We start from the raw sequence: 27,975 nt of genomic DNA, 5'->3' as shown, positions 1-27,975 counted from the left end.
ACTTGATTACCAGTAAACACACTGATCTCTTAGCAACAGATTAGCAACAAAAATAGTTATTGGTCAAAAAACATAGGATTTCTTCTGCTCTCTCTCAAATGTTTACTTTATGGAACTTTGTGGCACTTGGTTACCAGAAAACGCGATCATCTCTTAGCAACAGATTAACAGCATAGCAACAAAAATTCTTATTGATAAAAAAATATATGTTTCTCCCGCTCTTTTGAAATACCACTTATTTTACACTAACAAGAATTGTGCAGTTGGTGAATTTTGCAGAAAAGTTATTTTTTTGTCATTAGTGGCAAATATACTAAACACACATTCAACACAAAAGTAAAAATCTCAATTTAGACTTTGTGGCAGTTCGTTACCAGAAAAAMMCCCGCTTATCTYTTAAAACCAAATTAATAACAAGTAGTTTATAAAACAAAAACTCTTTCGAAATAACGCTTACCTGATTAGATACAAGACATTTACCGATGGCAAATTTCGCAAAAGTAAAAATCTGAAGTTCACTTCGTGGCACTTGGTTACCAGTAACACCCTCATCTCTTAGCAACAGATTAGCAACAAAAATGGTTATTGTTCAAAAAACATAAAAATTGTTCTGCTCTTTTGAAATGGAGTGGAGCTCCATGGAGCGGCGAAGTGAGAAGGATGGAAAAAAGAGAGTAAGGAAAAGCCAAAAACTGGACACATATTTTGTTCGTCGTCTTGGAGATGAAGCGGAGTTTTTTGTTGGCAGCGATTCAGACCCGCCAAAACTGCCAGCCCAGCCAGGGAGCCAGGATAGTTACAGGTAGCAACTCTAATGTTAATCACAATGTGTGAGTTAACTGATTATAAACTGTACCAGCCCAGCCGCCGAGCTTTCATCTCCTTTTGACTCTCCTGAAGGCTGAGTTATAGTCGCAGTTGTAACAGTTCGCGTTTTTGAGCCAAGACAGCGGCTTGGCGTTTATAGTTAGTTTACATTGGAGCCGCCTGGGAGAGCGGCGCGCGTGATCCGCACCGAGTTGCAAAGATCCAGAGATGCACGAGGCGCTGCGAAACGCTGCGCATGCGGCGGCGTTAGCTCGTGCCGCTGCGTGTCGGCTTCGACGCGCACAATGAACCGAGCTCCATGCTCATGATAAATTAAAACAAATTCAATAATTTCCATTGGCATGATTTATCACTTCTCTTTTATTTCTCTTTCTTTCTACAAAAAACTGTATGATAAAAGCTTTCAGGTTGGTGCTTTGGTCTCAGCTAAGCCTTTTTTTGAAGGAAAATTTGATTTACAAAGACTTCAAAATTCATTTTATTTGTCGTTTTGTTTATTTATTTTGGATATTTGAAATGCCTTCCAGTTGCAGTGTTAATGTTCATTATAATTTAAAGTTTACTGATCTTTCAGATTGTGTTTTTGCATTATAATTTTGCCATTAACATTTATTACTTAAAAATGGTCTAAAAACAACAATAATATTGTTTATCAAAAATTTAAATTTGTTATTGTGACAGGTCTACACACATATGATATATAGTGTAGTTAGTTTATTGCCATGGATGGCATAGTTACTTTGAAAGAGTAATTTGATCACTCAATGAAAAATTCATCCATCATCTAGAAAATGTGCATCTCTTTTCCCTCCATTGTTTACGTTTGTGTCGCTGGTGTTACTTACATCTGAAACGTGTCTCCCCAAGGAAAAAGAAAGCAACAATATGTGTTTTCTAAAAATAATCACAAATACGTAACTTGGATACGTAATTTTAATCTGATTATTGGATTGTAAATAGTAACACGTTAGATTACTCGTTACCAGGGGTCAGATTAGAGTAACATGTTGATGACACCATTGTTTGACATTTTTGCTCAAGCTATTTACGGAGCTTTCAAGTTTCCAATATGTGTCCCCCCCAACGATAAACTTGTTCCTATATGCCCTTGGTTACTCACTTTCATTTAGTCCTAAATAAAAGGACTAAGCCAAAGTAAAACCAAAACTGATCTACAAAAAGGAGGAACTAAGAACCACAGAAGCAAATAAAACTCAAGCCAAACTCAAAACAACCCCAGATCCTAACATGTAGGAATTAAAATCTAGCCTGAACTGGGAAATCAATGGAGTGAGCAGACTACCTGGCTGAAGAGCAAATTGACTAATTACAAATACTCAGTGGTGGTCTTCCTCTGCACCCCGACACTCATTTTTTGTTTTCCTAAATTCATTACGTTTCACAAATCAAATAAGGTAGATCCAGGCTTTTGCTTGTCACAAACAAAACAATGAAGCTGGACATGCTCTTTTGTTGTTACAAACAGAATAAATCTTACTGTGTTTTACACAGTGTACAATCTTGACTGATAAATAAATATACATATCCATATCAAATATTTGCTCCTTCATAAGCATCTTAACTCCTTGTCGTCCCGAAAAGCGACACTTTCTTTGCTCGATATTCAGATGTGGGGGAGATTTCTCAGTAACATCCTCTCCTTTTTCTGATGCAGTCAGGAGTTTCATAAATGCAGTTGTTAAATATTTATACCTGACAACTGCAGTTAATTCACTACATATAGACTCAGATGACCAGTATTAACTTAAATGTCATTGCAGTCCCCCACCACTGCAGCACCACTGCACCACTGCAGGGCAACAAAAACATTGTAAAAAAATGTACCCCGACTGGAGCCAAATCAAATTAAAAGTGTTGTTAATGAAAGTAATGAAATCTGAATTAAGTCTTTTTTTGCTTTCCACCAAAAAAAAGGAAAAAAGAAAATTGGTGGTGCTTTTAAAAATTACTCTACAGAAACCAACGGTTTCGCTTTCCATTTTGTTTTCTATATGTTTACAAATGTTTAACTGGGAAATATTTTTGGAGGTTTCTGGCAAACAAACGCGCAAGTACTTCTCTTTGTGCCCTTGTCAACACATTCTTTGACTGAGAAACTTGGAAAACATCACATGATCATGCAGGCTCACAAAAGCTCCCCAGCTTCTCATAGCAACAAGCGAGAATGTTTGAGTCGAGTGGTGACCCTGTTTTCTTCTAATAGCAGATTTATGCTCTTTAAAACTCTTTAGCAGTCGATGGAGTCTTGGCAGAGGGGTTGTAAAGTGATGTTCTCCCCTGGCAGTGTGGGAAACAAAGAGCCTACAGTGGGGAGAAGGCTGAATATTTAATCAGGAATTTGTCTTGTCCTTTGTTGTGATTTCATTTTATTTGTTTGTTTGGTTTTTTTGCCACTTTATATAGCAAGAAGCATATACTGTATAACGTTATGCATATATTTGCAGCATTCTTTTCATGAAGTGTGCATGGCAGCATTTTTTGATTGATGTGTTTACTGCATTGTTTTAATAAAAGATTATCCTCATCTCTCTGCCTTCTGAGTCTGAAAACAGTTCAAAGAAATACTTATAATGTAAATGTCAAAATAATGTTTTCTTTTTTTTTAACTTCACATAAACGACGTGTGAAATGTTGCTAAATTGTTAGGACTAACTTCACTTGCAGATGATACTACATTACATTTCTCAGGATTGGGGCAGATTCAAAAATGAAATAAAATGTTTTTAGTTTTTTCCGGTTACATAATCCACTAAATAAAACATGCATGTCTACTATATTTGTTAAAATATGAAGTCTATTTAAAGTCAAAGTTTTACATTGTTTTGAATAGCAGGGGACAGCGTGACCCCCCTTTCTTTGGCCCCGCCCTTTTCATCCGTCTGTTTGGAAAGGTTAGCTCCTCCCACTTGTTGCTACTGCTAACAGTCTCTCGGGAGGAAACTCAAGCCCATATCTGCACCTGCCATCGCTATGAGAGGAAAAGGACTTTCTGAGTTTTTGCTTTTCCTCATCTTTTTGAAAGGTAAAATCTGATGTCATTTGAATTTTTCGCCGGTTTATGCAAGTCATGGAACTGTACATTTTGACACAAGTTGTTTTGAGTTTGCGTAGATTTTGCGGAATAACCACTTAGGACTGCGACGTTGTAATAGTTTGGACTTTATTTGTGTTTCAGTTGTACCAAAATTAATTTGCCGAAAGAAAGAACTAATATCACAGAAAGAGACCGCTAAACAATCCTCAGAATTTGGAAAGTATTTCCTGTAGTGATAAAACTTTAAATACTCCCGAAGTATAGTACGGTATGATTAGTCCCTGCTGTCAAGTAATTGAAAAAAACGAGAATTCCCCCCCAAAACCTTTATATTACTTCCTTATTACAAATACATATGAAAAGAAACAAAATGACATCAACACGAACTTAAACAATAATGTACAAAAAAAAATGATACAATAAAGAATCATAATGTACCTTACGTTTCAGAAAGAAGAATAAGTGAAAATAGGTTCTGGGGTAACTGTGTGAATACCTGACTTTTATCATTCTTTATTAAACAGCCTATTAAAATTTGTTGTTTACCCTGATTGGTTCTCATAGCTTTTGGTAACTTCTAAATTAACAAAGTGTAGAGTACATATAAACTTTTTGCATGGACACATCTGTATCAATAACCCAGTGTTTATTACTCTGTTGTGATATTCCTTAGGATTTTGTCTTGAGTGAGCAAAAAGCAAATGAGTCAAGTCACATCCAGTCTCTGGAGCTTTTACTTCAGTTTTGTTGTTCTTAGTTATTTTTATTTTATTTCTTGTCTGGTATTCTCGTTTTACTTTTTTTTTCTCTTACGTACCTAATCCTGTGTGTTGTTTGAAAGCATAAAAAACACTAGATTGCATTGAATTAATATAATTGAGCATGGAGATTGTTGATCAGAACATGCCTCCTTCATGTTTCTCACGCAGAAGCGTCTGGATTAAAGATTCGGAACAAGCTTCTGGGTAAATGCCTGCAGGTGCAAGAAGGAGCAACAGGAGGCCAGGCGTCACTTGGAGAGTGCAGCCCAGACTCGCCTGTCCAGGAATGGCGCTGGCTCCCAAAGGTCCAGGCGCTCAGCAGCCTACACACCGGAGAATGTCTGACTGCACCGAGGGAGGAGTACGAAGGCGTTGTTTTGCGGCCCTGCTTTTTCAAAGATGAAGCTGGTGGCGAGGATGTGGAAAGAGAGGCGGGAGGCCAGGCTTGGACTTGCACAAAGAAAGGCCACATAACCCTGCTAGAGAACAGGCTTCACTTGAGCGCTACAAAAGATTCCACTCTGGTTTTTCTGCTGAGGGAACATAAACAGGTAATGATTTTGTTTTACTTCATTTAGTTAGTAAGTTAAGTTTAGCTGGTTTGAAACACCTTCAGAGGCTCTCATTGCTTCTCCGTCTTTGCTACAGCAGGGCAGCAAGTGGCGAGCTCTCCATAACCAAACGTTGTGCAACGGGAGAGACGCCGAAGAAAAGCCAAACCAACCTTATCATCGTGTGGAGGGGAAAAAAACAAACATTTCTGAAAGCCCTTTATCAGAAAGACACATGCAGGTGAAAACATGTAAGAACCCAACAGAAGCTTACTCGTAAAGATGTGCTTACTTGTTCTCCCTTCAGATTGCTGAAGTACTAATCATTTTAAAAAATGGCTTTACATGTTTTAATACTGATTTCCGTTGACGGTTAACAGTTCAGCAGGTGTGGATGTGTCCATATACATCAAAAAATGTTTCGCTGTCATTCCAGTTTTTAAGTGTGGGAAAAAAAAAAAATCCTGGGGGAAACCAACGTTTGATGTATTAATTCATCTAAACGAATCAACAGGACTCTTTGTATGATGACCCATGAAAGACTTATTTTAATGTTTTTCTTCATCATGGTGAACTGGCAGCATAAGCCTACACAATAAATGTATACAGTCCATTACTGCTTTAAACAAATTATGCAGCCATTATTATGTTCATATGATGGATTCGGCGTATTTTTTTGTTTTTTTTTACTTTATTGACAACAGGTCAGGTTTCAGCCTGACAGACTGAAGTATTAGTTTTCCAGTAAGAGAGCCAGCTACTCCACACAGGCCAAGGGAACAACGTGTAGAATTACAGCAGCATCCACACAGTAACACCTGGTGTGGATGAAAATTGAATTGAATTTCATATAAATTTCACCGTTAAACCAGTAATATTGGTTCTTTTAGAGATTCAAAAAGGATAAAAATGATTTACTTTCAACAATGGCCTCTAAATGACTTGGATGTCTTTGTGCTGTCCTTCCATCCAGATGAAGGTATGCTGGACTCCAAATGGACAGAAGCTTATTCTGTAAAGGATGTGACGATTCCTTCCTCTTTAATCACCAAATCTCCAGCAGGTCCCACTATGGTTTTTTTCACTATGGATTATGGTAAGTTTATCAAACTGTAATCCATAAAATGATTTAATGCGTTACAGTTGATCTGTATAAATCTACGGCTAAAACAGTGAGTTGCCTCACATTCTGCAATTGCTCTACATAACCTCTAGATGGAAGCAGCTCTTTATGAATAGTAGGTAAAGCTCTGTGTGGATGCAGTAGAGCGCTCATAAAGACCAAGTTACAGGCTCAGTTTTGGATTTATTTAAACAAAGATGTGAAAGCTGATGTAAGATATAAACTGGCGTCTTTAAATATGCCCATGTGTTCAGGAATGGGATGGAAAATAACCATGTTGGTGTTGAGCTCCTTGGCTCTGGTCCTAGGAACTATAATTCTCCTCCTCAATGTGTACTCCAACAGGTGAAGATGGCAACACACACACACACACACACATGCACGCACACACACACACACACACACACATTAAGCATGTCATTAATTTGTTGTACGAACACATCATTTACACAACACGTTGATAAACGCATTGTCTTCACTTTTAAGCGAAGAACAGAAGCCCTACTCCAGGGTTAGGCAAAGACTAAACACGAGCCACATGAGGATCTTTAGTATTTCACTTTCCCCTGTTATTTTACACTCTGTTTCTTTGTATTGTGCCAGGAGGCGAAAAGTGGTTTGTGCCTTGAAGTCGCACACTCCGACGCCAGAGATGAGCATTCCCGCATCGCCGGCACCCAACGAAAGAGCCGCCCTGACCGAGCACGCCATGCACTTTCCACACTCCTCGCCAAGCTTGCCACGGGGGGAGATCCTGATTGAGTGGAAGGATGGCACCGTCACGCCGTTATACGAGGCCTGAACGCTTCCAGCGCTGATGTAGATTGACTCTGGTGCAGAGTCAGGTTTGTCATTCGCTGGTTCTGTTTGAATGGGAGTGTGTTGTGACGGGATAGTTACCGGGGGTGGGAGCTATCTACTCCGAGTGTGTTGCTGGCAAACTTATAAAGGTGTTCTGTAGATTGTTTTACAGTAGTATACACGTATGGCTCACATAGAAGAATGTCTTCAAGGCTTGAACTGCCTGAGGAAGGTGAAAAGCATTGTGTAGTTGTCATACATTTGAGCTCACACTGAAATATAGGCTACGGATAAAAACATTGTTAGGATGACTAACAGGAAAATTGCAAAAATAATGATTTAGGGTAGTATATGCCTACATATAAATTTTGTTAATTTTAGTTTCTTATAAAAATCATATTCATGATGCTGACATGTACTGTTTCTGTAAAAGATGACATCCTCTTTTATGTGTCAAGGCATAATAAAAATGATCAAGTCTTCACCAGGCTCAAAACATGTTTAAATCTACAGATTTGAAGAAAGGAAGGAAGGAAAGTGGAAAATCTGTGTGTGTGCTACTCCAACTACACCCTTGCTATCTCATAGGGAAAGTCCCAGTCAAGTTTTCCAAATCACCTACATTTCATGAACTGATCGTGGGCAAGTATGAACAGCAGAGGATTTGATTTTTCTGGAGGATATTGATGTGCTTTCCAGATTGGAGAAGAGAACCGAATGATTTCAGAGAAGTAATTGCTAATTAAAGGGGTTGTCTCCAAGATACTTCGATTTGATTTATAGATGGGGAAACTTTTCAGAGTCATGCAATGGCCATACAGAAAAGTCAGCAGAAAGGTTAAGTTAAATTTTACATATCGGAGTTGGCATGTTAAAGTTCACGACAGTGCAGTTACAAAAAATAAAGCAAAAATGTAAACGCTTGTTTGAAATGATTTTTAGGAGAAAGTCTTTTTTTTTTTTTTCCTAAAAATAAAGTGTGGCACAAGATAGATTTTGTAAAGAAGCCTCTGAATTAAACCCGTTCTCTGTCCTTTAAACTCGCTATGTTGAACTGTACTGCAAAACAACATCCTTAAGAAAAAAAATCTAAAGCAGCCAATTAGCACAAACTTTTTAAGTGTCCAGTAAGGTGGTGGAGGATGACATTTTGAAGTCATTATACTGCCACAAGATCCGGGCGCCTTCCACTCATTGAGTCATTCATGAATTATACTCTAAACGTGGAAGACTAAAGCAGTTTCCTAGAGTCAAATTTGAGGGAATTTTTTTCTCTGACAACTAAAGCGTGACCAGACAGGGTAATGAAACGTGACAAAACGGCGGTAAATCTACAAGAGTGGCTGAAAAAGAAAATAATTGAGGTCCAGTCAAAGTTCAAAAAATGCTGTGGTAGGGCCTTAGAAGGCTGTGCAGAGATTGATGTCTGGAAACCTTAATAAGCTGAAGCAATGTTATACTGAAGAGTGAGCCAAAATTCCTTCAAAACCACAGAATTGACTATTAAATCCATGCAAAAAATGACTATTTTGTTTATCAAATTTTGTGTGTTTTTAGTCTTTCACACTCAGACTGTCTACTTTCTTCTTGTTTTTGCTTATTAAATATTGACCGCATAGGTCCTATGCAGTACATTGATTTGGGATGGATTTGCAAAATCTTGGTAAACACACATTTTTTCTGCCCTGATATTTAAAATTCAATCCATGAAAAAAAAAAAATGTATATGCTTTGGTAGTTCAAAATCAAAAACAAATGCATAACAAAATTCTTTTTGTAATATTTATGCTAAGTTATCATATTATCCCAATGTTTTAAATAAATCTAATTGATAAAGTGGTGTAAGAAGAGGAAACAGTGAAGTGATCTGAATATTCCTGTTAGGTCTCTGCGCTCTTTGGATTTGTCAACACCAGCTAGCTCCTCAAATCATAGCCGACTGTGGAAACTTCACACTAAAAGCAATGCAGATTCTGTTTCTCATACTCCAGGAGCCTGATTTCCAAACGAAATGCAAATATTACTTTGATCTGGAAATAAAACTTTGAACCACCAGTCCCATTTCTACTCAGAGCAGGCAAGATTGGGCCAACGTTGTCCCTGCAACAAGCGTTGTTCTGAAATACTGAAGTCCAGACGTTGTGCATCCTTTTGTACAGGCTTTGTTTCACAATCCTCTGAAGGGTGCAGTTTTCCCAGTTGCTTCTGCACGTTTTCTCTCACACATTTTTTTTCCTAAACTCAACTTTCTGTTAATATTCAGTCAAGTTTAATAGAGCAGAATATGTGGCTCTTTTCAGATTGACTGCACCTTTTGAAAATAACCTTTACCAATGTATTAAGAACGTTTTTTTTAAATCAACCTCACATTTCTTTAATAAAATTACTTAATTAGTCTGATGTAACATTCTACTCTTAAACATCTTGTTTTCATTAGCTGTTAGCAAGAGATCGTCAAAGCTAACATACATAAAATAAATAAATAAAAAAAAAACCATTACCCTGTGTGTGATCTGTAGAATTTTCATTTAGTGAATTGAATTTATGAAATGCATGAGCGTTTCGGTAACATTATAGCTTATGAAATATATTGTCATGATACATAAGGCTGTTTACAGCTACCTGCTTTAGCAATGAGCTTGTATGATTTATCCTCCGTGAGCCAGCTGCCAGTCACTGTCTGCTGGTCAGCTGCTAACTCTTCGCTGTGATTGAATATTTAGTGGATTTATGTAGCACTAAAATATTCTGAGACTACTAGTTTTAAGTTTTCATTAGTTCTAAGCCACAAAATGGATAGAAATAAATGTCTTAAATATATTGTTTTGTGTGCAATGAGTGTCTCACTTTAGTCAAAGTTACTGAAGAAATTAACTCATTGTTGATATTATAATCGACAACTGTGGCAGGTGTCATTATAATATCCCTTTATTTATTTAAAGGGATGGTGAAAAGCCATGCCTTTAAATAAATAAATAAATAAATAAGTAAAATCATCTCAAGGGATTCAGCCATCACAGACCAATTTCAGAGGAAATGGAGTAAGAGTTAGTTCCTCCAAGCACAGAAAATGTCCCACCAGGTGGAGTCTTTTTCTAAGCCAAAACCAAAATGTATTTGAGAGGAGGAGGAGAAGGAAGAGGAGAAGGAGGAGGAGGCCCCCGTGTTATGCACGTTAGTTTGCACAGTAACCAGCATGTACATGTTTGGACCGGAAACTTTAGAAGATTTCGAATGAGACTAATTGAAATTCAACACTTGCATTTAGGAGCAGCATAATTGCTCTTCATTACTTTTTCTTCCGTAACGTTTTCAATGAACACAAAGCTGTCAAAACCGCTGAATCCCCTTGGCTGGTTTTGTTTGTAATGATGAGAGGATTTAAAGTTTTCTGAACACACCAAAGCCCTGAAGTTCCAGAAAACCCAACACCCATTTTGTGGGTTCACTCTTTGAGGGTTTATGTTTCCTGTATGTCCTGTCCTGTCCTACTGCTTTTTAAAGAATGCCATTACATTTGCTTAACGTAAACATCTTGTGTATTTAAGCTTTAACAGTCTGGAAATGAAGAATTACCCAGTCTTCTCTCTTTTTTCTCTCTCTATTGTTTGTGATGAAGCTGCAACCTTTGCAACTACAATAGGTGCATGTTTGCAGGTGGGGCAGGTAGGGCAGATCAGGGTGTGTTTTGCACCTGTATGAATAAGGGGTGTGTGAAAATTGAGACCAGCACTCAGAACATGTAGCAAAGCACATAACAGGTTTCCTTTAGAAAACCTTTTAGATGACTACTGTCACTAAAGGTGCTCATGTTTTACATTTACTGCTTGCTTTCAGTGCACCTGATTAAGTGATGGCTTAAATTGCACACTTGTTCAGTCCGGAGGAGAGAACAAAAATATCCACAGGATTGTGTGCGCAGCACATGTAGTTAGAATGTTAGCAATGTCTGGAGAAAACATGGAATGGAAATGAATGTGCAAATATTGGAAGTTTCTCCAAAATGCATGGAAATGCAAGGTTGAAACTGGTAGATGCATAAGCCAAACTTTTGGGACAAAATTTCATAATGTATTATTGACATAGAAACAATGTTGCACTTTATTAAAAGACTGCTGCATTTGCAAAAAAAAAAACAAAAAAGAAACACTGTGCTGGTTACACAAGAAAATAACTTTTTTTTGTTCATATGATTGTAGGATTTTAGAAAAGAAGAACAAAATTATGAGCAGTCCCAAGTCCAAATACCTGTCAGTTCTGACCTGAAACGATCAGGTTTTGGATAAAAATCAGAAATTGAAGTGAGGAGGAATTTTTCAGCCTCATAGTGAGTCCAGCGATTCAACTCAACAAAGAAAATGACTTCAATATGTGGGAGGCATAAAGGCTGAACCAGGTTTTATAAAGGTGTATTTTTTTTAAAGTATTTGCACTAATGTTATCAAGTTTTTACATCTTTTAATGTTTTCTTACATTTTCTCAATTATATATATATATATTTTTGTCGCACTGTACCAGAAAAAGTCTTTATTTTTACATCACTAAAATCTGCCACAGGTGTCTTAACTTTTAAAAACCACTGTACAGATGGCAGTCAGAAAACAGGAAGCAGTAAAAATGATCATTCTACTGCAAGATAGTCTGAGGACAAAATGTACCTTTAAATTGTTCTCCCTGCTAAAGGGAGGAAAACACCAAAGGAAGGAACAGAAACAACCAGAAACAGATGTGTTCTAAGGATTAAAGGTTTGTGGGCATCCTCTTGTTTTCTTTGACACTACCACCACTTCTTTTACAATCCAGAACAATTTCCATCTTTGTTTTATGTTGTAGTAAAGCATCAGAAAACCAACAATAATAATAAAAAAAGAACTTTGCAGCCCAGCCAAAACGTAGGCATCCACAAATCAGCTATAAACTCTCATAATCACTTATTTAAAGTATATCTGTATATCTGATTTTCTTCCATTCCAACCTCTCCCAACGCTTAAATCGACATCAAAAATCTTTCAGAGTAGTCAAGAGAGACAAGATGGCACATCTGGAAAAGACTGGAATGGACTCCAGCACCATCAGCAGGAGGCTTGATGAGGAGGCGGTGGCTGTTGGCGCAGTTACTGCATAAAAATGTATAAAATGACCTCCAACTGTCCTCTGTTTGGCGCTTGCAAGATCTTTGTTCGTGGAGTGAGAATGAGGTTACAAAAGTAGTTATGGGACCAACCCATAACTACGTTGGAGGAGGTTGTCAATTATGGAGCAAGTTGGGACCGCAGACACCGAAACCGCCTTTGGTAACACACGATGGAGGGAAATACTCCAGCCCAGGCCAGGCCAGGCCAGGCCAGTGAGCCTGGGCTGCAGTAAAGTTACTGACCACACCTTCCTGCATATTTGGAGTATACTGATTATTGATGTCAAAACTTTACATACGTAGCACATTAATGTTCCACAAAGATAATTCATCGGAATATGTTAAATTATGAATTGTTGGTGCATTTCCAGTTTTTGTTCCTGCGAAAAGAGGGACAGTGAGAGCCAATTTTACTGTGGATGTCAAGACAAAAATCTTTTAAAGTAACCTTAACCAGGAATGCAATGTTCCTCAAATCATTCCTGGTTAAAGTAATTATTTAATAGTTTGGTTAGGCTTTTGTTTGCAAGATTATTAGATTTGGAGGAAATGTGTATGCTCACAGTTATGATGACTCATTCATTTTTCACGCCTTGGGATTGTCTTTGGTCCAAAAACGTGGGAAAGATGCAGAGTAGGCTGAGCAGGCTAAAGCATGAATTTCCAAACAATTTCAGGACAACTAACTTGAATTTATTACTAAAACGTGGTTTTCTCACGTTTTTGTCACTATTTCAACAAAGTTTGTAAACTGGACAGAGGCAGTTGGATGATGTTATTTAGGGACATAAGTGTAAAGCGGGCTGATCACGAACACACAACATATTTTTCACATTTTAATTTGAATAACAATTTGAATATCATACGTAGACGTGTGGTAAATGCACGTTCCACATAAAATTCCAATAAAATATATTGAAGTGTGCGGATATAATGAGAGAAAATGTGAAAGAATTTCATTTCAGTATTTTCCAAAATGACCAGCCCTGAAACACATCCAGGTTATTTTACAGTACTGCACATTGTTCCGCCAGTGAATTTTTATCAAGTATGTTTTGATAACATGTGTCTAATTCCCTGTTTCGTTTTTTTTGTTATCTGATTTCTCCAAGACACCTAAGTGGTTTATGTAGCTGTCATTTTGTTTGGATTTGCTTGGATTTTTTAGCCTAAATATTTGGAAATCACACATGACCTGCACATGGTGCAAACTCTTCCCTCAAGTGTTTCCTGCTTTTTGTTACAAAACAGCCTACTAGCCTTCCGGTCTGTCCTTTCGGCTATGCGAGAAACTGTTTATTGCTCTATTAAAACAAAGAAAACATTTCATGGTGCTAAACAGTAAGGTCAATTGTAGTTTTCTTACTCGTTTTTCTGTGTTTGTCAGATTAGAAAATTATGTTTTGGGTTATTTTTAACCCTAATTTATCTGATTTCTTTTTCCATTTTGTGCTGGTTCTTTATGAAAATAAATTCAAACAGCCAGAGTGTCAGGGTTGAGGTTTTGGTGAGGTGAGGGAGGACGCAGGCAGGCCAGGATGAAGATGACGATGATGATTTTAATGACAATTATAGAATATTTCAGCAATCTTATTGTAACCTCAAAGAAGGCTTTCGTCACTATTTAGACAAATAAAGATGCGAACTATGCAGGACAACTTATTTCTTCACATATATGGAAGTAATGCATATTTTTTGTATGTATAAAAATATGTATTTTTATACATATTTTTATGTATAAAACATAAAAATATGTTTTTTTATTTTTATAGAAAAACATACCACGACGACACATGGAAACTGGCTGGTACACACAATGAGGATCTGACAAGAGACAAAGACAACAGGTGGGACTAAACACACTGGGAGGGTAATCAAAGAAACGAGACACAGCTGGGAACAATCAACAGAGAAGACAGAGACTCACAGGGGAACAGGCTAATAAACACAGAAAAACCTCAACATAAATACACAGAAAACACAGATCAGAACTGACATTTGGAAGAATCTTAACTACCTTAACTAAAAAAAATCAGTTTTATTTAGAGACAAGTAATGCCTCCACCACCATATTTACTTTTGGTATGGTGCATCTCTTTGTGCAGTGTTGTTTTTGTGCATAATCATCTTCTTTTTTTTTTTTGGCCACAGATTTTACAGAACATTATTTCTCAAGAAAGAAATATTTTTTGCCAGATCTTGGGGTTTGCGTTGGAAGAAAAGTCTTCTGTCGTTCCATCCAACCTACAAATTATTACAGATTACCACTTTACAGGAGAACGCCGACACATGACGAGCACAGCCTGCCAGAAATCCCTGCAGCTCATTTGATCTTGCTGTCTTGGATAATTTTATATTCCTCTCCTATCTTATTTATGTATAAGGAAGTCTTTTGAATCTTTGTAATCTGGAAACTGTTTCACCAGTAAACAAATGGATCTAAGGAAATATGAGTAAAATCCTTCCTCGACAGGTGGACTTTATTTGATGGTAGATTTGAACTTAAGACAAGATCCTGTAAAATAAATCTGAAAGTATTTCAGCTGTAATTAGTTTAAGATCACACACAGTAATGTAGCAAAGTTTGGCACACTTTTTTTTTTTTTTTTTACATTCTCTGCAGCATTTTACTTGGGTTGTGTACAATTTGAGAAGTCAGTCTGTGTAATTCACATTTCTTGATTAAAGAACGCTGGTTTTATTTTTACATTTGCATCAGCTTGTTTTTCCTCTAAAAACATGTTATGCAACACTAAAACCTGGCCAGGTGTAAATGCTTTAGACGATAGTTTGACACAAGTAATCTCAGCTGATAAACTGGAGGCTTCCAGCCTTCCAATGCCTAATAAGCCAGATAGGTAAGATTGTGTTTTAAATATATTATTTTTACAGACAAATGAATGTTTTCTGATGACATGATTCAGTCTTTTTTTTTTTTTTTTACAACCTGAACCCTTCATGGAGCAATAAATAAAAGCACAGGCATGTTGGCCTCGCCTATGTGAATAATATAAAGGAGTCGTATTTGTTGTTCTTGTAAAGCACCTGGACCTGCTGAAACAGGAATCACTTTCTTCTGTGTTAGTTTGCTAGAGCCAACTTGTTGGCCTGTCTTCACCCTAATATATAAAAAAATAAATAAATAAAGGCATGAACAAACAAACATTTGTTCTTCGCAGGAAAAACATAAAAAATAAAAATAAAATAAACATTATACATACAAAAAATATGGATTACTTCCATATATGTGAAGAAATAAGTAGTCCTGCATAGTTCACATCTTTATTTGTCTAAATAGCGACAAAAGCCTTCTTTGAGGTTACAATAAGATTGCTTATAAGATAGCTGAAATATTCTATAAAAAAGTGCTAAAGCCATAAAGTACCCCACATAGATTGCTATTTATGCTGGAATAAAAGTGAAAGTCCAAAGTTTATATGAGAAGAAGGCCTCACAAAAAATAGTTTTGGAGCAGTATGTTTCTGTTGATCTTTGTCCTTTCAGAGTACCTCAGAATAACTGTTCTGGCACGTTTTACCTTTACGTCTTTGGTAATGTTCGATTATCTGATACTACATGGAAGTTGTCCCTCCAGCCACTGCAGGAAGCTGTTGGTTTTTCCCCATTTACTTTGCATATAATATTAATTATGTTGCTTACTTCATAAAAACCAACAGACAGAAACCATTGCCTTTTATTCCATTTTCCAACAGCATAACAGTCAAGAAAAAAAAGTGCATCAATATAAAGTGTTACATCAATGTTCATCCACACCCAGAATATTCAAAAGGTTCACAGAGTCATACAAAAACGTTTTTTTCTTCTTTTGTTCCAGTAATAGTTTAAACAGGGTTTAGCAGTGTGGCTCATAAGAAGCCGTTTTGTCGTCTCAGTTCTTGCGCTCGGGGTCCTGAACCTGCCAGAAGGAAGCTTTGGGAATAAGGTGTGACCAGGGCGTGGCACCAGTTCCACCGCAGATCATTTAGGCTGGTCAGTGAGAAACCAACAATTCATTTGAAAGTCATGATTATTCCATGATGTCCTTTCTGGTCCCAAGCAGTTTTTTAAAAAAGATTATCTACACAAATTTTGTTGTGCAACAAGATTATGATTTTGAAAATGAGCTGGTGGATTTGATTTTGATGAGGTACGCCATGTTCAAGGTCCAACACAGATCTTTAACTCTCAAGAATTTGAAAGGACTGACATGTCCCTCCTCCTCTTCATCAGTGTTGTTTTCCAAAGGTCAATTACTGTTTATTTTTCTTTTTAAATCAGGGTGGTCGGTCATTGTTTCGACACCATGTTTAGGATGATGAGAACTTTCTATACTTCTGGTAAAACCCAGGATATGCCATAGATGCTGTCTGGGCTGTGGAGTTTGTCAAGCTTATATTTCTGCAAGACGATTAGACAGTGTGCTGAGGACACAACCCTGAGAAATGCCAGTGTTGAGTAGCTCTTTTGAAAATTTCGTTCAGGCGAATATCCAAAAGAAAGAAATTACAGGTCACATAAGTTCAAAAGAAATTCTACTTATGTCTACATTGTAAACATCCCTGCATGTAAATTCCACTGCTTGGTTAAGAACCACACAGAGGATGTCTGGGACATAAAAAGAAAATGTCAGTATTTTGCTGCTAAATCCTGTCCACTTCCAATACAGGCACAACTTCTAAACATAAAAAAAAAACTATTCATTGTCGTTCTTTGACAATAAGATTTATTTTTTTTTGCAGCCAAAACATTATTATCTGTAATTTCATTCCTTTTTAGGCAGTTAAAACATATACGCATATTGCTACATCTGTTTCTGAAGCTATTGGTTCACATATCTGTGCGACCTAACGTTCAGTTTGTCATGAAGCGCACTAAAATATAAAACCACAATCTGCCAAAACTCTGCGGTTTTACTTATCCAGCACATCCATAGTTTATGAGACTTGTCAGAAACTGAAATAGTTGAGCAAGACAACTGAAAATGTATGCATAAAACACCAAACGCACAGCATCTGGTTACTAATAATTATACTCTTGACGACTTGTTTACTTTCAGAGCTTCTTGCATAATGAAGCCCTCAGTAGAGGTTAAATCAGCTCAATATCCAAAAGCAAAATGTTGCTGAGAAGCACTTCTTTATATTAATCTCAAACGTGAAACAACAGAATTTTACCCACTGGTGTATAAGATGCTCTGTCCCCAGAACAGTAGCATTACCGGTACGCACGTCTTTGATTTTTTATTTTATTTCCTATTCTATATTACAGGATTTTTCTCCTCTATTTAAGTATCACACCAAAACCACACTAACTAAAATGAGCCTCAGGGGAAATGAGGCAATGACTCCCCCTTCCTTTTAGTTGTTTAAGTTGATGTCCCTTGTATCTTTCTATATAAGACCAACGCAAGTGTTGCCATTGCGTGTTTCAATGTGTGAACGGCTCTGAAACCACATGGGGTGAGGAGAAGGGGGGGGGGGGGCTGCAGTGGAAGTGTCTGATAGGTTTACCCTGAGCGACTACTCTACTGCTTAATGCAGGTTATTCATGTTTTACAGGAATGTTGTTTTTTTTTCATGCCTACATTTATTTACAATTAGTTTAAGATCACACACAGTAATGTAGTGTGATTTTACACATTTTCACTTGGAAAGAAACCAAGTGAAACCCTGAACTTCTCACATTTTATGAATAAGCTTTAATGTATTTCAGTAGGATTTTTTGAACCAACCAACCAAGAAAAACAAACAACCAAAAATAAACATACTTAGGAAAGAAAATGTTTGGGGTTTTTTCAAGCTAATTTTTTTCACATTTATTATATAACAGCATAAAAACACTTTTGCTATGTTTTAGCTTTTCAATTTGTTATTATCTTGATTTTTGATTAAGAACAAAAAGCTCTGCTGGTCACAGATTCTTTTTTATTCGAAGCCCAAATAACTTTCTGGTTACGCAGTGTAATAAACAACGCTTGTATGCAAAATGGTAACCACTGTTACTGTTTTTAGATAACAGAAGTAATCTAAAAATTAAGGAATCCAGTCTTCAAGTCTTAATACTAGTAGTCACATAAAATATTAAAACACACTACTCTGGCTGAAGGATCTCTGTCTTTTTTAAAACTAGAAAAAAAAAAAAGTTTCGGCTCAAAGGGAATGCTGGTACGTTTTTCCAGATATGAAAACCGTTTATCATGTAGTTTGACTGACTGAAGCGGCTGTGACTGAGAGGAGTGCAAGCACAAACATGTTCAATCAGATGGGAAGAACATTTTAAATAAGGTGGTTGTTAGTAATTTGAACCCCAAAATATCCCTTACATTTTCCTGACAGCCTTTTCATGAAGTGTTGTTAGATATTGCTGCGGATTGAAGAGAATATTTTTGTAGAGAATATTTTTCCTAAAGCAAAGCAAAGCATGCTGGTAGGTTTCCACTAAAGCCTGGAGCAACGAGCCGTTCTCGGTCTAGATGGGAGCCACATGTTTACGGCCATAAGGTTGCAGAATGTTGTCTGCATAATGTCTTTAAAGAGTTATACTGGTGACGTTAGTGGTTCTGCTAACGTCACTACACACTGGAGAATGTTGCATTACTGCTGATGGAGAATCTCCACCATCAGTCAGTCAACTGGTTCACTTTTCTTTACGTGAAATCCTTCACGTAAGGAAATCAGGTCATTTGACCTGGTTTAACTTTTTGCAACCCACTTGTTTTGACTAGATTACCTTAGATTAATCCAAAGGAAAACGCATGAGAAAAGCTTTACAAGTTGGGAAAAGTACTCCCACCACACCCTCAGTTTTGGACTCCGCCCTCTCCTGTGGTAAATATCAGGTTTGTACATGGGTTCAAGAATTAATTGCTACCTCTGCCTGTCAATTATATGATATTGGGAGCTTGCGGATTAATTTGACACTGAGAACAGCTGTCTTCAGCGGGTATTAATACTTACTTACATGTCTTTCAGGAAGCTATACTATATATGTCATTAACCCTTTCAGGCATGAATTATGATCCTTTGTGTCAGAATTTTTTGGATTTTCTGAAGGCATAAAAAAATAGTAGGAAAGAAACCTTGTGAAAAAAACTTTATTTTATATTTTTTAGGTGTTCAATTGTAATTTTCTCCAAATACAAAATTGTTAGTTAAAAAATACATCAGTAGTATTGTTCTTTAGGGGTAATCTGATGTCACAATATGTTTTTTTACCTGCAAGAGTCGTCTATAGTAGAAAGAGGGACCGGGTCGGTCTGTCGGCCATATTGGATTTAGCTAAAATAATTTCTTGCATTTGCAGCTGATGGCTAGTAGTTGATAATGTATTTTATGATGCATTAGTGTCCACTGCAGTGCTCTGTGTGCATTTATAACATAAAAATCCACAAGAAGCACAAGAAAATGGCTTTTAGACAGCTGTCCACGGTAGTGAACACTATGCATGAAAGGGTTAATTCGCATGTATTGTGTATCGGAGCAAAATTCTCCTGGAAAGTGAAACCAGTAGCTTCATAAAGCGAGTCAGATAAACAAAGAATGAAATGCGGCATAAAATCTCTGTTAGATGGCCGATCTGACTCTGGAACTGATAAAACCCGGTGATCCACCATGAGCAGATGACACAACATCTCTGCAGACAAGCATCTTGGATTCTGTGCCTCTCCACTCTTCCTCTGAGCTTTTGGATATAGTTATTGAAATAAATGAAATTTCAATTATTTTCTAATTTAATGAGATGAATTTGTAAAAATGTAACAGATGAAACTATTTTTTTTTTTCCCTTGCAGAGACAAACATTCTGAAGCTACCTGTTTTAACAGTGATGTAAATTGAAAAGTAAATTGGGCATTGCTGGATTTTGGGATCTATACCAAACAGAAGGCTGACCTGCAAATACTCCCTTGAAGCTGGGGAGGATTTGCACTCATTTTCTTGTGTCTGTCGATACGGTATGCACATCAGCAGCTGGATAAAGGGCAAGGATGTTAAATCCCCAATATTGTTTTTCACAGATTTGGCAAGACATTTTTGCAAGAGGAATGTTTGGCATGGAGTGCCAAGGTCTGAGATGATTTGTGCATATGGAGAAAGCAGAGCTTGGAGATACTGCTGAGAAACAGCCATGAAATGGGAAGCTTAAAATACCGCAATGTCAGCTGTTTTTTACCCAGTGCCTGAAGGAGTTTATCCTTTGTTGATTTTCCTGTCTAGTCTTGCTGTTTGTTTCACTTCACTTCTGCAAAGGCATGTTTTATTTGTGGAATAATAAAGCTCTAAATATTTACTTGAGAAGTAAATTATGTCAAAGTGTAAATATGACCAAAATAATATAGTCCAACTATCATCCACAAGAAAATCTTCCATGATTTGCAAAAAAAAAAAAAAGTGTACAGAATGGCACGGTAAGTTTATACTTTTTAAAGTTATTTTTATTTTATCGAATGTAATCTGACTACATGCACCACCTGATGCAAGCAAGAGAGTAATACAAGCTGCTTTCAGGCTACAGCATAAAAACAGAACTTCATTGTTTTGGTATCAAAGCATTTCCTCTCAGCCTTTGCACAAAACACAAACCAGAAACATTTTAGTTTTACACCCAACTGCAGTTGCACAATATGCGAAAACATCAACAGCTGTTAAAAAAAAAACAATAACAATAACAAAAACCCCATCAAAAGAAAACAAACAAAAAAAAACATTTATACAAACAATATGTTTAATAATTTCTGTATTAGCACCAAACATTCTTTAAAAGGGACAGTTTTAACCTTTTTCAAAAAATGCATTTGTTTCACATAGAAAAGGACACGTGGGGTTTTTTGTAAAGGATTTTTGGTGGACTGAACTTGCCTGAACACCAGCTGAAAATAGTTGTTTTAAAAGAGCAGTGGCTAACCTCAGAATGTAACCAGAAACCTGCTGTCTGCTCAGCTTAACACACATGATTTGTTAGCTGAGGTTTACGGGTTTCCGTCCTTTTTTTTGTTGTTGTAATGTTCTTCCAAATACATACTTTCATTGGTTGGCATTTTGCTAAATGTTATGTTGAATTCATCTTTTGAAACAACCAATACAAAAAAAAATAAAAATCTTAAATTGCCATATAAAGACTCTTTACAAGGAAACTTACTTGACAGACAAAAAAGTATAAAAAAAATATCAAGAAAAACAATGTCAAAGTATAAAATACTGCTGAAAAAAATGAAGTGCGATAAGACACGTTCATTCAGATTTACGTCTCTGAAGTGAAATAACGTCCATTAGAAATAGTGTCTCTACTCATACTGTACACAGAAATTCCTCTACAATGTAATACAGCTACACAACAATGTAAAGAAAATGTATTATTAGGACTGTCTCATAACATATAAGTGGCAGGAATAATATAGCTTTGCTATGTCGGTATTTACGCGTGTAGATTTTGGAGCCGCCGGTATAGTCAGAACACCGGCTGCATGTCTAACATTCAGGATAAATCTCTGTGAGCCTAGCTTTAGCAGTTAGCCTCTKTGAGTCTAGTTTAGCAGTTAGCCTCTGTGAGKCTACCTTTAGCAGTTAGCCTCTGTGAGCCTAGCTTTAGCAGTTAGCCTCTTTGCCGTTGGATTTAGATTTGGGGTTGGAGTTGACGGTGAGTTGTAGATTTTCCTCTTCGTTCTTGTTCTCTTTCTTGTCACGCACTTCGCCCTCCACATGGAAGCCGACCATTAGCTGGTAAATCATCGTGCCAATAATGGCACCAAGGAATGGGGCGAAAATCGGCACCAGAAACCAGCCATTTCCATACCTGAGGGGAAAAAGAGACGATAATGTCATTAGGAATGATATAAGAGATATGAAGAGGAAGAAATATAGCATTTCAGAGCAATAAAACCTACATTTTGAAAGTGTAAGACATAACCTTTTATTGTTTTTTCCTAATAGGGCAGAAAAATTACTTTAGAAGTTATTTTTGATGACAAACCCCTCTTGCCTGGTCTTTGCTTTGAAACAGAGAGTGAGCTCTCTATATGATAACATTTCTTCCAAATCCATGGAAAACAGAAATGAGACTTCTTTCATCATTTTTTTATTATGTTGACTGATACATAATAAAAAAATCATATATCAGTCCTGACAGACCAAAAGAGAATAGAGACAGAACACTTTGTGCCAGAGATAAATCTTGGTAGTGCTCCATGGAAGTGAACATGTGAAAATGTCACCAACTATAAAGAGTTTCTCATTTGAAACACCCTTTTCCAAAGATAATGGAGAAAAAAATATAGAAATATAAGATTTTAGGGATTTCTTTCTCATCACTTGTTAAAAAGCTAATAAAGTTCAGCTCAAGTGGCAGACTGCTATCGCCTATTTTTGACTTGGGTAGCCATTGTCTCTAAGCTTGGTGAGCCAAATGCCAACTTGTCAACTTTTGAATTGACACCGAAATGAACATAAATATTAAGAGAAACAATTCTTAGCACCTCTGAAAGGTAAAATCTATGACCATTATGATCTACGCTGTGGGGTAAATGTAAGTCTAAAGGCTTCTAACATATCTAGATCTCACATGGAGGCCACTTTCCCCCTAATACTGGTCAAAAAGAAGCCAAGAATTTGTTCATTACGTGAAAACTTCAGATCCCCAGCCAGCGATAGCAGTGAAAAGACGTGGTCCGAGATCTCTGGCAGGATTGACAGCGTAACCAGAATTGAAGCCCATTGACAGTCCAATGACCAGAACCACAAATCCCACAGTGAAGGCCTCCAAGCCCTGCGGGATCGGGTTGTTGTATGGGTCCACAATCGCCAGAACGCAAACGATGAGGGCTGCCGTGCCAATAATCTGTGTCAAAAAATATAAATGAAAAATAGACGTGGGAATGAAAAAAATGTAGATTTCATGATGATATGAAGTTTTCTGTTAACACCTTTTTTTTTTTTTTAAAGTACCTGATCAAAGAATCCATTCACAATAGTGAGATGTTTTGCAGGATAGGTGGCAAAAATGCCAGCAGTGGAAGAATCGCTGGTGAGATTGAAACATCCTGGAAAGTCCCACAAGGCATCTAAAAGCAAAAGAAGGAAAAAACAATATTTACTGTGTTCCTGTATGATTGATGGTCAGCGCAGTCTGACACAGAAAGTTTTCTGAATGTGATAGGATAATTGTTGAATCCCCATAGGAGTCATTACTTACCGTAGTACATGGCAAAGATAACGGAAGCACCAAAAAAGGCTCCGATTGTCTGAAAGAGGAAGTACATGGGGAACTTTCTCCAGCGGTCTCTTCCAAGCAGGCAAAGTGAAAAGGTCACTGCAGGATTCAAATGTCCACCTACAGGGAGCATCATGCAAACATCGTGTGAACTACAATGCAGGCATGACATGATGTAAAAATTTATATTAAGTAAAATTGAACTGATCATATGGTCATCGACAAAAAAAGAGCAGGTTAAAGTGATTACAATTAGCAAGGAGTGTGGGAGTGTGCTTGAGTTTTCTTACCTGATACTTGGCCGCAGACCAGAATGCCTAATGTGGCAGCAAAGCCAAAGGCAAAGTTGACAGTGAGGAACCTGCCGTGGGTACCGTAGCTGAGCACACTTTGGGCCACGGCGCCGCAGCCAAACATCTAAAAGGCAGAAAATCAGGTTGACTTTAAATAATATCATATTGTTTTCATATGCTGAATCATATCTCGATGTAAACTCGATGTAAATATTTGCGAGGAGCAGTAATGAAAAAAACACAGTTGCTGTCAGTGGAAAAGAACAAAAATGCACTTTGTTAAAGTTGCTTCTGATAATGGATTTTTCAGTGTGGTCCCAGCACACAGCTGTCTTGTTGGTCATTTTAACACATGAACAACACTCCTTTTGTCATGCATCAAGGTCAAACTGAGAGATGAAAATGTTCCTGGACGATTGTTATCAGTGAACCCCGGTCAACAAAAAGCTATTGGAGCTGGAAAAAAATGAGCTCTATTGTGGTTCTGAAGTCACAGAGGACTAGAATGATCTGTATGTGTGAACAGGTCACTGAAGTTCCCTAATTTTGAGGGGAAATCTGCAAGAAAAGCTTCAAAAGGGGAACCAGAAGAGGGCTATTCTCATACATTGAAAGCACAAGTTACATAATCACTATATTAAAGTTTGTCTGTTCTGTTAAATAACATGTATACAACGACAACAAATAACTACAAATGAAAAGATGCACATTTAGAAAAATCAATGTAAGATATAAAATGGAATGTCTAAACTCACATAAATTATAGATGTAGAATTTATATACAAAATACATAGAATGGGAGCCAGTGGGGGCAAGAAAAGAATGTCTACCACTGTCTACTTCTTTGAAGACAGTGGTCAAAAAAGGATTTCACTGAGGAAAACATAAAGAAGAATTTACAGCTTTGTTGTTTTGTTTTTGGCCTTTTCAACTGTTTCTCCCCCTTTTTTTATTGCCATTCTTCTTTTCTTTTCTTTTTTTTAGATGCTTGGCTTAACAGATCTGTGTGATCCATGTTTAGGCTTTGACTTTGTGAGCCAAAGGATGAGCATGCTATTCAGCAAAACCACACCGCTCAGAAGTTGAGGTTAGGCTTGGGGCTAACCAAAGTGAGAACTGGCGCCTGAGTGGCCAAAGTCACTGAACTCGGTAGTCTGAACCACCAATCCTGCCTTTGTTTTCTTTTGCGCATAGGCTTTGATAAATTATATGTAAAAAAAACAAACTAACAACAACTTAAAAGTCTTTCCAGCTGTGGCCACTATGGCTGGGAGAATTATGTTTACAGCTTGGCCGAAAGCGTGTGCATTCCATTTCAGTAGCAGATGCATCTGAAGAAGACCTTCACTATTCACCAGGAGATCACTAAGGAGATTTAAGACTCACTCACTTGAACTTTCAAAATCCCTCATCAGATTTGACACTGTCAAAGCCCACAGTCATCACTGCCTCATGTTCATACCAGGATTCAACTGCATAACCATGTTGTTCATAATACCAATGTTAAATTATTTAACATTTAAAGGGAAATATAGTTACATCTGCAAATGTGTATTGTTCACAGATGAAGGACTAATTAGAAAACTCTGAGCTAAAGGATAAGAAAATCTTATTTAAGAAAAAAAAATGTACAGAAAAAAATCCTTTTTGTGAAATGGAGGAGATGCCCTCGAAAATAGCAAACACACCACTGTCATTATTGCTAAAACCATAAGTCAAGAAAAGAAGAAAAAAAAAAGAAAGAAAACTATGGGAAATGTGCCTGCAGACAAGTGTATGCAGCCCCAGCACTGCAGCGTTTCGTCCTTAATGTCAGGCGCATTAGATTACAAATGATGAACCTTCAGCTTGGAAGTGCATGCTTCCTTACTCAGATTGAATTCTGTTTAAAAGCTCTACATTTAATTGAACATAAGTGTGACAAAACATGATATTATCCTGCTGTGGTTCGCTTCGGAGAAGCAAACGAGAGTGAGCCAGCTTATGCATCTAATCACAGCTACTGTAGAACTTTGAACACAGTTGGGGAGCTTGTAAAAAAATCCTCTGCAGCCAGCCAACTGAGACACACACTTGGCAACTGTCTGAAGGAAAAAACCCTCCTGGCCAGATCCCTTTCTCTAAATCCCCACCTGTGTGGCATCTTTTCGAATTCAGCAGGAGGATCTCACAGGGCCGTGGCAATACTGCCACATGCTTTGATGGAAAATTCTGACCTGCTGCATTATAATAACAAAAGTCATTACCTTCCTGCATTTCACGTTTTCATCAAGATGAGTCAGTAATCAGTTCTGACACATTGACATGAAAATGTCTGGCAAAGGATGATTCCTTTTAGATTATTTCTCCTCACATGGACTGAAGTCATCGTGTTTGATGACGCAACAATTTAAAGAGACCAAACCAATGCAAGTATGCAGATACACACCCACACACTCACGCACACACACACACACACCCTAAAATGTAATTTATCACTATTAATTGTTCTGTATTTACCAAATAGTTTCATTTAAAATCTAAATAGTGAAAATTACCAAATCATATGAAATAAAATGAAATAAGTTCCTTTAGGAGAAGTAAAACCCTCATATGACATGTGTTGAATTTACTGAGGAAGTAAAATCCTGTCAAACGTGTCATTGTTGTAAAACCTAGATATCTATTGTTACAGGTACGGACATGTGTCACCTATCAGGTAACTTCGACACACCCAGTTACATCACATCAGTCACAATTTAAGCTTTTTTACTTCAAAACTATTTCAGTTTGGAGCTGTTTTGCCTGAAGGATCATGAAAGGGAGACTGGGTGATACTGATACAAAGTAAATGGTAAGTCAATGATAAAACTCTGCGATCTCCTGCTTAACAGGATGTTGTAGCAACATTCAAATGAACAGCTTCAAAACTAATTTTATCCAAAGAATCAGTTAAACAGTGCCTGAAGTAAACCAGAACTCAGTGAGTTTTACACTGCTGTCGTGTTTGAAATAAAATAAATAAAAAATAAAGTTATTGTTGCACGGAAAGCCAATTTGAATCCCTAAATTATGACTTATGAAAAGCAGAACATAAAATGTATTTCCCATTGGATTTACTCTAGAGAAAAGTAAATATTTTGATATACATATTCTAATGCAAACACACACTTGTCACACGATGAAAAATAAAATGAGGTTTACTTTGTTTTTTTGTTTTTTTTGGCTCCATTAAGTTGATTAAACAAATAATGATTTTTTTTAACATGTGACCCTGAACAGGGTGTTACTTTGCCGTTTGACCTCAGTTCACTTTGACTGAGTAAGCAACATTCGTCAACCCTTTTTATCTCACTGTCATCCATCACTTTTCTACATTCAAAGATGTCAGATAAGAAGGACTGCTATGTTTACGATTTAGTGATTAGAAAGACAAAATTATTCTCTGGTGCAGAGTTCATGTCTTATCAGAAAATAGAGTTTACCTTTCATTAGATTAAATATGGGCTGCTCATATAATCGGTATAACGTGAGTGTATATATGACTTTTAAGGATTTACACTGAGTCCCTTTAAAGTACATAACATCTCTTAAGTGTTTTTTTTTTTTTATTGCATACCACAGTTCATCCCTCTAAGTGAGCATCTTAAGTAGCATCTGGACCACATGTACACCGACTTACCACAAGGATGAGAGTGCCAAGGCACTCTGCCAGGGCCTGGCGGAGCAGCAGGTTACGGATCTGAAAGAAGCGGGCCAGTTTGTCCAAATAAAACTTCTGTCGACCCATTTTGTTGAAGGCTGGTGAGCTGGTGAGTAGATACAAACAAATACACAGGATCTTCCTGAGTGGCTCTGAAGGTGGAGGGCCAGTTCTCCTTCTTAAATAGCAGAAATGGGCTTGGATATGCAGGACCTGCCCACTGCACCTCCCGTCATGTGTGACTCACAGACTGGTTTCTCTCACCAGGCTTTTTTTTTTTCTCCCCCTCCCTAAAAGTTACTAACATGCAATACATAAATGCTAGTTTTCCCCACTTCTAGGAACGCTTCCTTTAATCTTTTCCCACAGTGTGAGAAAATGAAATATGCATTTTGGTCTCTGTAAGAATGATCATACAAACCACAATTTATAGTTCTAGGTACAGCACTGGAAGAGCAGAAAACCTGTTGCAGATCTAAATCACTTCTCTAAAGTTATGGGTGAAGTGCAGCATTGGCCTCTGTAGCAAAAAACTAAACCGGTAT

At 37.2% G+C, this 27,975-nt stretch overlaps 2 protein-coding genes across 3 annotated transcripts; one reads left to right on the top strand and one right to left on the bottom strand.

The window, feature by feature from the left end:
* Window positions 1-3,764: 3,764 nt before the first annotated feature.
* On the top strand, window positions 3,765-9,590 carry LOC103470458 (uncharacterized). Of its 2 annotated transcripts, none has more exons than XM_008418920.2 (6): window positions 3,765-3,871; window positions 4,813-5,195; window positions 5,296-5,446; window positions 6,169-6,291; window positions 6,573-6,663; window positions 6,922-9,590. In XM_008418920.2, the coding sequence occupies exons 1-6, from the start codon at window positions 3,820-3,822 to the stop codon at window positions 7,118-7,120; spliced, it is 999 nt and encodes a 332-aa protein (XP_008417142.1). In that variant the 5' UTR covers window positions 3,765-3,819; the 3' UTR covers window positions 7,121-9,590. The 2 variants fall into 2 exon arrangements, with proteins under 2 accessions (XP_008417142.1, XP_008417141.1); XM_008418919.2 differs by having other exon boundaries at window positions 5,293-5,446.
* An 11,068-nt stretch (window positions 9,591-20,658) lies between these two features.
* Window positions 20,659-27,585, bottom strand: LOC103470457 (aquaporin-3). Its single transcript, XM_008418918.2, has 6 exons — window positions 27,410-27,585; window positions 23,746-23,872; window positions 23,438-23,575; window positions 23,191-23,306; window positions 22,866-23,083; window positions 20,659-22,042 (listed from the first exon to the last, which is right to left on the bottom strand). Exons 1-6 carry the CDS (start codon window positions 27,515-27,517, stop codon window positions 21,835-21,837), a joined length of 915 nt encoding a protein of 304 aa, XP_008417140.1. The 5' UTR covers window positions 27,518-27,585; the 3' UTR covers window positions 20,659-21,834.
* Between the last annotated feature and the right edge of the window lie 390 nt (window positions 27,586-27,975).

The sequence above is a fragment of the Poecilia reticulata genome, linkage group LG9 (assembly GCF_000633615.1).
Source record: "Poecilia reticulata strain Guanapo linkage group LG9, Guppy_female_1.0+MT, whole genome shotgun sequence".
Classification (NCBI taxonomy): domain Eukaryota; kingdom Metazoa; phylum Chordata; class Actinopteri; order Cyprinodontiformes; family Poeciliidae; genus Poecilia; species Poecilia reticulata.
The sequence above is the reverse complement of the archived record's forward strand: the minus strand, read 5'-3'. Positions and strand labels throughout refer to the sequence as shown.